Here is an 11,845-nt window from a genome sequence, read left to right as displayed (position 1 = left end):
TGAAGGTGAAAAATTTGAGGAAGAGGATGGAGAAATTCAACGAAGCTGTAAATGGACTCAAAGAGGGAAAACAGGAAATGAGCAAACAGGTCGAGGAACTGGCCGCCTCCACCGACGCCCTCATGGCCAAGATCAAGGTGAGCTTTTCCACTGGAAAACCGCCCAAGGTTGACAAACCCCCTTTCACCTCCTCCAGCTTACAAAGCACAATGATGTTACGTGGTGTAGCTCTTTTCTTAGTCTGCCGTCGTATATCGGTTTCCATGCATAATTCAACAGGTGTGCGTTTTTCCATGTCCTGATGAAGGCGGTCTAAAGCTGTGGCTAGAATTGTCTGCCAGCTTCAAGTGTCTCTCTTTTTAGGGTCCAAAGAAAGAGAGCAGAAGCTTTTCATCTCATTCAGCAGAAAATCTAGCACTCAACAGCAGAGTAAATAAATACAAAGTATGCAAATCGACAGTCGACAATGAGATTTCTGTCTGCAGATCATCATTGACATTCGCACCACACGCTGTCAAGTCGATTTTCAAGGTTTTGCTGCATTATGCCGTTTCTAGTGTTGATTTCTTGCCTTTGAACTTTCAGCTGCGGCTGATTGAATGCAGTGTATGCATTGTTGTATTCTCTACGTGGAGCCCAACCTCATCTGTCAGACTCGGAGTGCATTATTGACAGGGAGCTCGAGAGACATTGCGCCCTCTCCCTGATAGATAGCTGGCACCAGAGCTGAAACTTTTCTACCTGAACACTCCATTCCTCCCTCTAAATGAGATGCGCTCTGCACTTCTGCACCCGAGATAGCCCTCTTTGTTATTAGCATAGCACGTTTTGATTAGCATCTTGTTTTTGATTGGCAATGCCTCCTATTACCTTACCATCTGGACTGGAGATTACTGTGGCCTCCCTGGCTAATAACGTAGATTGTGTCAATGGCTGTCATTCAACACACTAGTGCTAACTCATCTAGCGTTAGGGGGTGAGACGGACCTTGTCATTGAGTCCCCACCCCTCTGCGGTACAATGATCATTCACAATGCTTGCACCCCTCCACGCACCTCTGGTGCTCTGCCAGATGGCACCAAATCCACATCCAGGTTTAATGAATATCTGCAGGATATTAATACAATTGCGGTGCATGTGGCCCAGCATCACCGCTGTCGCCAAACTAACGAGTAACCACTGAGTTGCTGACACTTTTTTTGAGAAACCTTGTTCAAATTTGTTTAACGAAGCACAAGAGGAAAAGCTTTTTAAAGGAGCCACTGAGTGGCCTGTCCTGTCATCATTTGTCATCATTTGTCTTCCAACCTCTTATTATTATTTTCTTTCTTCCTGGAAAAAACAAAAGGAGATACAGTATTTAGATATAATGTCCAAGCTTCTGTGTTCAATGCAACGAAAGTGGATTGTGATTTATACTGTCAAGCTTTGAAAAGTACTTAAAAGTATCATAAATATACAAATGACAAACACTAAATTGTAAGTCTTCTCATGAAAAATGATGAGAACCAAGATTAAATTGAAGTTGTTATTTACTGAAAATCCTACAGTACCCTCAGTTTGAAAATCTAATTTTCAGTCATGTTAAATACACACTTGGAAATCAGTGGTGTCTGCCATCAGTGATGGCAAACCTGCTCTGACATGTACAAAGGCAGTATTTTTTTTTTGTTGAAAACAAGCTCAGATGACATTTGTGAGAATACGTTTGGTCAATAACGCGATACATTTTGGTTCCTTGCACAAAACTGTTCTATTGTTAGGGAACACACACAATTTTACATGAAGAGACCAATATGTTTCAGTGAAGACCAGGAGTCAAATTTGAAATTCAATCAGTTTGCTGAAGACTCTACTGAAGCACTTCTAAAGGCTGTAGAAAATGAGTAAGAGGATCCAGCCTTTAGAATACAAAAACTAGTACTTAAAGTCATATGGATAAAATAAGAATGAGAACAAAACATCAAACTCTAAAACTCTTGATTCATTTGACTGCATGATGATCAAATTAATTAAATACAAAACAAGTGCCTATTTTATTTTCTGGCATCCGGACTAAATGAATAAACACTGTTATTGCATTCCTGCGATATAAATCCACTTTTATTGTATTGTACCGAAGCTCTCATTTTGTGTTTCACAGAAGAAAAGAAACTCACACAGGTTTGTCTTTCTGTTGAGTTCAACGTACAACACGATCAAGTGTAGTCCGAACAAGTGAGCCTCTTCTTTTCAGTGACCAGTATTGCCTGATTCCTAAAGCAAATGACTCTTATGAACCAGTTCTTTCAATAAACTGCTCAAAAAGACAAGTTACCAGTTTTAATCATGAGTCTGAAACACTGAGAAATGTCTTTTATAAGTAACTAAAGTGGACATTATAACAAAAATGTATCCAAATAAATCAAATCAAATGCAACTCTTTCTTTTCATCTCTACTGTCAGTCTACGGTGATGAGCCGCAAGGAGATCGAGCAGGAGTATGAGGGCCTGGTGAAGCGCTCGGAGCAACTCCTCTCCTCAATGCAGGAGCAGGAGGAGACGGAGAGACTCAAGCGCATCCAGGAGGAGATGGAGAGAGAACGAAAAAGACACGAAGAAGAGGAGCAGTTACGCAAACAGGAGGAAGAAGACCGCCGCATGTGAGTCACGTCGCAAGTTTCGAATAGGATGAACCGTACATTAGGTCAGAGTCCCAGTGCATTTGAAAGAAGAACAGGAGCTAAAAAAAAGGGTATGGGAGGGGATTGGCAGAGAGATTAATACATCACTGGAGGGTTTGGTTTGACCTGCTCTCTCTTATGCATTCTCCAGAGTCTGCTGTCATGGACAGCATCTGTCATCGTTTCACGAATCAGGCCATGATGATATTTCTATGTTTATAGTCTTGTCAAAGAATATTCAGTTCCACACTAGTATACGCAACAACAGCAACTTTTATGCTGCTTGCTTTATGTTTGGTGCAGTCCTTCCAAACCTGAACCCATATGGATTACTAAATTATCTTATATATTTATGAATATGCACATTTAATGACAGTTGTCATTTAAGCAACAGGTCAGAAATTTCAAACCTTCTCAAGAGGTTTTATGTAACGTAAATGCGATTAGGTCACAGCTTTATAAGCAGTTGCTGCTCCATTTATACAAAAAGCGCCATGCAAGCTTTTAATTCTAATGTCATTAACAATGATATTAAATTATATAATAATTATATATAGTATAGTAAATAATATATTAATAATAAATGATATATATACACAGTATACAGTAGTCAACATTTGAAGTGGATCAAAAAAGTTAATCAAAGTTGTCCTAAGACAAGAATGCATTTTGGTTTTAGGTTTTAAGACAACTTTGATGAAAGGTTTTGACCCACTTCAAATGTTGACTACTGTAGTACAGAATATAGTATATAATAAGAACACCCTGAATGTGTTCATGATGAGATGGAGAAGATTTTTTAGCATGGCCCAATTTTACTCATTGAGAGATACTGCTTTTACTACTCTTTTACCTCATAGATTTATTGGAGCCAACATTAGCTGTATAACTCCAGTCGACGTAAATTAACAACATTGCCCTTAAGTTATTTGCACTCTCTCTATATAGAACTTTTTAAGAATGCTGTCTGCCGTGCCATTATAAATTGAACCTGCCCCTTATAAAATATATTGTAATGTTCTTTGTTTCCTGGCCAGATAGCAATACAAGGTTTTAAAGCTAACTTTTATACAGCATTACACAAACATACCATATACAATTATTTGTTAAGTTTATTTATATACATTACCAATTATGACATTTTGCAAAATAACTTAAAATAGCAAGTTCATTATTTTGATGGCTCTCACTAAATATCAAGGGTTTGATATACAGTGGGGTACAAAACTTTGAAACATTGAAAATCAGGTATTTAACATCCAATTTAGACCTAGAAATGTAGGATTGTGATGTAGGATTTTTAGGATTATGATGGACTGTAAAATTAGTTTAAAAATAGGCATACTGCCATTCAAAAGTTGTTTTTTTTCTTTCTTCTTTTGGAAAGAAATTAATATTTTATTCAACAAAGACACATTAAATTGATCAAAAGTGACAGTAAGGATGTTTATATTTGTTACGTTTATATCTGTTTATATATATATTACAGCTTAACTTGATAATAATAAGAAATGTTCCTTGTGCAGAATTTGCACTAAATTAGCACATAAGAAAGAACATATTAAAATGATTTTTAAAGGATCATGTGACACTGAAGACTAGTAATGGCTGCTGGACAGCTTTGCCATCACAGGAATAAATAAAATTTTGAACCATATATTAACATAAACTATAAGATGACCTTTTGGTTTTGTTCATATCAGCTCAAGTACCACTGTCATTAAATCATAAGAGGGACATACAAAAGGGGGAAAGCTTTTCTCAGACGGTTATGTTAATATAATTTGTAATTAAAAATGTACATTTAAATTAAAAAAGAAAAATAAATTCTCTAATGCTCTGAGACTTTTGGACCCATCGTAATGCAAATCACACTCCTTCATTGTGAGCAGCAAACATCCATCTGAAATTGTATCTTTACTGTACCCCTCCATCACCCTCATGTTTATTTAGTAAAAATCTCCCTATTTTCAAGGTCGAAGATTTGGCAAGGATGCATATAGTGTATCAATAGCCAAATCCACGATCAACAAAGTACAAAGAAAGATGCAGCAGATTTAGTTTGCTGTTTGTTAGATGTATATAAATGCATAGGGCTTTTGATATGAAAATGCTAACATTTGGTAACGACGGCGACGCTCACCAACAATGCTCACAGTGCACTATTCAATTTCGGCTGCTATTGAAGGGACTCATTTGCACTAAAAAAGACTAGATACTGTAAGGGAAACAGGTCAATTTAGCTCAAAGGGAATCATTTAAGAGGTGGGGGAAGTCAATTCCAAAGAGCTCGTGATTGTAGTTACTATCACGTGATGGTCATGCGGTCATCTCTTTGACCATTTAATCTTGATTACTTGCCCTAAAATTGACAATCTCCTTGGAATTGTCAATAAGTGTTCTTTTGTTTAATTGCTGTGAGCTACTCAAAGCTGCTAGTTGGTTCAGGCTTGTGGGGCCAAGATCTGATTTACGAACATCCTGTGTCTTGGGTCTCTGTGGAATTTTGCTCCTCATGTTTCATCCATGTTTTGACCAAATCTTAGATTGTCTGATTCGGTCTGATACCCTACAATACAGTCCAAGTTTCTTTGTGTGACAGTTGTGAATCCACCTGTGGGTGTTTTCACATCCCTTCCTGTGGGTCATTGATGAGGAGGAATAATTCCCCACAGGCTGGAGTAGCTCATTAACGGTCCACCCTCGATCTCTCTCCCATCAGGAAAGCCGAGATGGAGCAGAAGAGAAAACAGGAGGAAGAGGAGAGAAAGAAAAGAGAAGAGGAAGAGCGAGTCATGCAGGTGTGTATGTGTATACGTGCTCCCTCTGTGTATTGATTCCTCTCCTCCGCTGACTCCTTCGGCAAACCAAATGCCCACTCCGTCTCACGCTGGCATGTTCAGAGCTGGCCAGGACTGGCTGTTCAGCAGGCATAATCTGGCCATAAACCACAAAAGCCTGTGGGTTTATTCATCAGCCCCTGCCTGCCTCCTGGGGCTGGATTATGCTGCGTCTGCGGAGTGAAAGTCCTATGTCCCCTCTTTTCTGATGGTGATGCTGTGTTTGGGGGCTTGGCTGACTTCCCTTGCGCTGCTCCCTCTAGATGTATCGTCCTGCAGAGACGCTTTGTGCTCATGCTGCCCGAACACTGTTGCACACTCTTTAAAAGGCTTCTGTGCTGCTTTCTATTCTATTCTATTCTATTCTATTCTAGGGATAAATCTGGTTTAATTCATTTTTGATCTACCATTTTATATTAAAACGTAAAAAAATCTCTATTCTGATTCTTTTCTGTTCTGAGGGTCCTTACAAATTCTATTTTTCTTGTGTGACATTTTCACTGTTCTATTTTTTTAAACACTATTATTTATTAAAACATTCTATTCTATTCTATTCTATTCTATTCTATTGTAGGGATAAATCCGGATCAATCCATTTTCAAGCTACCATTTTATATTGAAACGTTCTGTTTTTTTTTTAATTAAAATTCACTATTTTATTCTGATTCTGTTGTTCTGAGGGTCCTTACAAATTCAGTTTGTCTTCTGTGCCAGTTCTATTTTTTCAACGCTCTATTATTTATTAAAGTATTCTATTCTATTCTATTGTAGGGATAAATCCGGATCAATCCATTTTCAAGCTACCATTTTATATTGAAACGTTCTGTTTTTTTTTAATTAAAATGCACTATTTTATTCTGATTCTGTTGTTCTGAGGGTCCTTACAAATTCAGTTTGTCTTCTGTGCCAGTTCTATTTTTTCAACGCTCTATTATTTATTAAAGTATTCTATTCTATTCTATTGTAGGGATAAATCCGGATCAATCCATTTTCAAGCAACCATTTTATATTGAAACGATGTTGTTTTATTAAAATTCACTATTTTATTCTGAATCTGTTGTTCTGAGGGTCCTTACCAATTCTATTTTTCTTATGTGCCAGTTCTATTTTTTCAACACTATTATTTATTAACGCATTCTATTCTATTCTATTGTAGGGATAAATCTGGTTCAATCCAATTTCAAGCTACCATTTTATATTAAAACATTCTGTTGTTTTATTAAAATTCACTATTTTATTCTGAATCTGTTGTTCTGAGGGTCCTTACCAATTCTATTTTTCTTCTGTGCCAGTTCTATTTTTTCAACACTATTATTTATTAACGCATTCTATTCTATTCTATTCTATTCTATTGCAGGGATAAATCCGGTTCAATCCATTTTCAAGCTACCATTTTATATCAAAACATTCTGTTGTTTTATTAAAATTCACTATTTTATTCTGATTCTGTTGTTCTGAGGGTCCTTACCAATTCAAGTTTTCTTCTGTGCCAGTTCTATTTTTTTCAACACTCTATTATTTATTAACGTATTCCATTCTATTCTATTAAGAGAATTATTTAATTCCTTCTGTGCCATTTTGATAGCACTTTACAATAAGGTTCCATCAGTTAACTACATTTGTTGAGATGAGTTAACAATGAACAATACTTCTGTAGTATTTTATTATATTAGTTCATGTTTCAACATTTACTAATACATTTTTAAAATCAGAAGTTGTATCTGTTAACATATTTAACAATAACAGTAATGAATTCTGAGCTCACATGAATGAACAATTATATTTTATCAACTACAATTAATGAAAAATATTGATTGTTAGTTGATGTTAGATAAAACATTAACTAATGTTAACAAATGAGCCCTTATAAGTCTTTTAAGCCTATTTCCATTAAATGATTTTATTCTATTCTATATTGTGCCAAGTCTTTCTCTCTTTCTTCCTCTATCTTTCTTTCCCATTATATAAAAATGGTCATTGTTTATTCTATCACCTTGCCTTGAAAATACAATTGTTTCTGTTAACTTCAAAAATATCTTGGGAGTCCTTGAGTGAACTGAAGACTTTCGCAAAAGAAAACATTTGCAATTCACTCAAATACTGTTGTCACACTCTTTTATAAAATCTTTATCTGTTATTTTCAGCCATAATACATCACTCTGTTTTCCACCAAGTCTCTCCTGCTTTTAGCAGTTTGATTCATGGCTCAGATTTATCATGACCAGTGTGTGCTGTAACCCTCCCTCTCTATATATGTGTTTGTATATATGGGTATTCAACCTCAGTTGCCTTGCTTTTTCCTCCTATCAGAATAGCGCCTGCACCATTCTTCTTTCTGTTCAAGGTTTTCTCTGTGAAAATGTTCCATCTAAGCTTTTCTCTTCAATCACTCCTTTGCTCTGTTTTGACCTATGCGTTTGGACCACGCTGCTGGACTCTGTCCCAGACTGTCCTCACACATCTAAAACCATGCTGTTCATTTCATTTGTTTTTGTTCTTTTTCCTTTTTTCATTTAGCACAGTCTAGACGTAGAATCCCAAGCCGGCTGGCTACAGTACAGCCTCGATTATACACCTAATCAGACTTTAGCACACAGCAGGGGCGTAATGGCTTAATATCCTTTCAGTGGGCAGTGCTATAGATGGGTTACAGTGCGTCTGGGGCAGGGCCACCCCGCTAATCTCTCTTCCCTCAGATGTACCAGGCGCCAGCGGATGGGGAGATTGAGGGAATTCTGTAGCCTGCCTTAAACAGCATCATGGTGATTGCGCAGAGAAATGTTACGACCAAAAAGCTGCTGCAACCTTCCTTAAAGTCAGCAAATCAGGTGTTAGCAAGTGTATGCTTTTAAATTGAACTTTCGTTTTTAGGAAAACCAATAAAAATATTCTTCATCTGGCACTCGTGGGCATATCAACATTTTCGTCCAATCAAATGCTCTCCAGATTGAGAACGTCCTATGACTAGCAAGTACCACATTATATTTCAAGGCTGTGATGTTAACTAAAAGCTCCTGGATATTTTAAGGAAAGGGACAAGTCCTGCCCTCAGTTCCTGTTTAAACAAGAAATGCATCAACACCTTTCCCAGCTAATGCCAGTGTGACGTACCCCAACCTTTCATTTAGGCCAGAGGAGAACTGGTCCCCTGACAGAGCCTTGTTTCTCAAGGTTTTTTCTCCTCAATTTCTCTCACCTGATGGAGTTTGTGGAAAATGAAGCTGAATAAAACACTATTGTCTGCAGTTGAGGTGCTTATCGCTAATTGATTTTTTTTTTTAATTATTAATTTACACAGTTTTTGAGCTGAACTGATCCAACATTGAACTGACTGGAGCTGAATAATTGTCTTGCTACAGAATTTTGGATTTGCCTCATTTTTTGAAGTTTGCATCATTGATTCTGTTACTTTCTTTTTTAATACTGTGAAGCTGTTTGACAGTGCAGAAACTGTGCCCGTCAAACCATTAAATGGAGTCCAGGCTGGGTTTTACTGGTTAGTTCTGGATTGGTGCTGATCTAGCTAGCTGCTCACCAGCAAAATTCAGCAAATCAACTAGCATCTATGTTGTGAAAATGGTCCACAAAGGAGGTTTTGCTTGAGGATACCAGCAAACAAGCATCCAAAAGTCTTTTATTTTTTAAGAGTGATGGTGTAAAACTCATTGGAATTCTTCTTTGGCCCACCACAGTTCAATGCTCTGAGCTCAAATATGTGGTCATTACTGTCGGCACCCCTGCCGGCACCCATTTGTATGCTTGTGTCTCTGTGTGTTGCCATCCAGTTGGAACTGAAAGAAGGCACAGGTGTGGCAAACGCCGAAGGTGTTGAGATTGTGTGTGTATTATTGATTTGTGGGAATGTATGTTTGTTCCAGGCTGAACTTCAGATGCAGCTGGCATTGGAGCGGGAGGAAGAGACTCAGAGACAGACCATGTTGGAGCAGGAGAGGAGGGACAGAGAGTTGGCCATGAGGATCGCTCTGAGCGAGGCAGAACTCATCCAGGATGAAGCTCAAATGGACCCCAGCTTGCGCAGGTACGCACAAACACACACACCATAATAAAATAAAGTTGACGTCTCAAACAGCGTCACCGGGTGAAATCAAACAAAGGAAGACTCCACGCCGGGTTGTGCCCTGGTTACCATTCATAAAACGCACATAAACCACAGATATTTTTATATGGAGATTTCCATCTGAAAAGCTCCTGTATGGTCTCAAATGGCGACAGAACAACAAACAAAGAATAAGGTTCTGGCAGACAGCGTTACATAAATGCCATGAATCATTTTTACTGTGGCCAACTCGTGTGTCTACAAAAGCAGGTAAACAGAAACACGAGACGCCTGCGGTGCAGCACCGAGAGTCATATTTAATTTAGTTAATGGAAGTGGACAAAGAAGTGTCGCCTGTTCCTACTTTATGTATAATAAAATAAAAGGCTGTTCTGCTGTTATTACACATGCTAACTGGGTGCTGAGAAGACCGTGTTGTCATCCAAACCAATTTTTTTGTGCTTCCTCTCCCCTCCAGTTATGGTACCACAGGTGTTTGGTTCTTCACAGAGATGTAAGGGCTAGAACAGGCCTCTTCCCCCCCCCAATTTTCCACTTCATTCGGTCTAACCACACTCACCCACAATCACGTCCTGTCCTCCTAATCTCACCACAACCTAGATAGAGGATTACTCATAGAAAGTCACAGTAAACAATGGGCTAATTTTTAGTTTTGATATTAACCTAATTACTTCATAAAGTACTTGAATAAATTCTTTTCTTGGAGTTCTTGAATTAAATAGAGACTTAGCATGTGGTTATATTTGTAGATTTGTGTTTTCCAACAGAAATGGAGCATGAACCAATGAAATCAAGGACTTGAGTATTAAAGTCTTTTTTTTCCTACAGGTGTCAACCAAGTACATTTCTATTAAAATCATTCTTACTAGTGTTCATACTTTGAACAAACCCCCAACACTAAATATTAGGGCTGTTAAATTAATTAATCGCGATTAATCGAGTCCCAAAAAAAAGTTGTATGTGTGTGTACTGTGGATATTTATATGTATTACATACATGTATATATTTAAGAAATATATGTAATATATATTTATATATAATATAACAGAGACTCGCGTTGCGTTTTCAGTGAATTATTCATTCCAGTGTGTTTCGCTTTTAAACACGAGCTCGGTCATATTCTGTGATTGTCTCTGAAGAGCGCGAGCCAGTACAGGCTGAACGGATTGTCAACACATCCCACCGCTGTAGGGCCAGATGAGACGCAAACTACGTTTTCTCGACTGGATAACCAGTTTCGCTAGTAAAGTTTTGATGGATGAAGACTGCAATCAAGGTAAAGACGAGACGATTGCGGTGGCGTACAGGAGTCGTACAGTAATCACGCAAGAGTCCGCTATATTAATGCGTGTATGAGTGCTCTTGATGCACTGATCGCACCAAGGCCGATATATCGGCCGATATTTGGCATTTTTCAAGAGGCAATCACAGCTGCTGATATAGAGCCGGTATCGCTCTCATACTCAAGTAATATTGCGTTTATACAACAGTTTAACGGCACGAGTGTAAATATATAAGAAAAATAACAATGGAGTGTCTTTAAAAACCCTTTTGTGTTGGACTAATTCCTTCCGCCACATATTTAAATCTTAGTTTGACAGTTTAACAGCTGACACATTTATATCATTTAAACAAATCTTTGAATGACTAATGAACATTTAATTTCACAAACCTTGCCAACTTAGTTGGATCCAGTTGTGAGATCTTGTGAAGTGTGTATTTGTATCCTGCATGATTGCGTGTTCTCTGTGTATATATATGAGCAATATCACTCGAGTACGAGAGCGATACCGGCCAGAGGCACGAGGCAATCACAGCTGCTGATATAGAGCCGGTATCGCTCTCATACTCAAGTAATATTGCGTTTATACAACAGTTTAACGGCACGAGTGTAAATATATAAGAAAAATAACAATGGAGTGTCTTTAAAAACCCTTTTGTGTTGGACTAATTCCTTCCGCCACATATTTAAATCTTAGTTTGACAGTTTAACAGCTGACAGCCTAAAAAACTCTTAAAACTACATTCCGTGACACAAAAACAGTATTATTGTAAAATTTTAGTGGATTTGGGAGTCCGCTATGACACTCGCTGTGAGAAATACTGGAAGCGGAGTGATACAAAGGTGAAAGGGCGTTCCTGTGGCGATACCAGTACAATGTCTCACGGCCCTCAACCAATCAGATTTGAGAACAGAACGAACTGTTGTATATATATATATATATATATATATATATATATATATATATACACACATATATATA

At 37.8% G+C, this 11,845-nt stretch overlaps 1 protein-coding gene across 2 annotated transcripts in view; it reads left to right on the top strand.

The window, feature by feature from the left end:
- The window catches only part of myo6b (myosin VIb), a 67,418-nt gene that overhangs the window by 42,193 nt on the left and 13,380 nt on the right, over window positions 1-11,845 (top strand). The window contains exons 26-30 of one of the 2 annotated variants that reach the window (XM_016475454.1): window positions 6-137; window positions 2,446-2,642; window positions 5,386-5,464; window positions 9,382-9,542; window positions 10,039-10,074. In XM_016475454.1, coding sequence (XP_016330940.1) covers window positions 6-137; window positions 2,446-2,642; window positions 5,386-5,464; window positions 9,382-9,542; window positions 10,039-10,074 — 605 coding nt within the window. The remainder of the gene's footprint in view (window positions 1-5; window positions 138-2,445; window positions 2,643-5,385; window positions 5,465-9,381; window positions 9,543-10,038; window positions 10,075-11,845) is intronic. The other variant, XM_016475455.1, reaches the window with a different exon arrangement.

The sequence above is a fragment of the Sinocyclocheilus anshuiensis genome, unplaced genomic scaffold (genome assembly GCF_001515605.1).
Source record: "Sinocyclocheilus anshuiensis isolate Anshui unplaced genomic scaffold, SAMN03320099.WGS_v1.1 scaffold676, whole genome shotgun sequence".
Classification (NCBI taxonomy): Eukaryota; Metazoa; Chordata; class Actinopteri; order Cypriniformes; family Cyprinidae; genus Sinocyclocheilus; species Sinocyclocheilus anshuiensis.
Note: the sequence above shows the minus strand (reverse complement) of the source record. Positions and strands in the feature narration are given on the sequence as shown.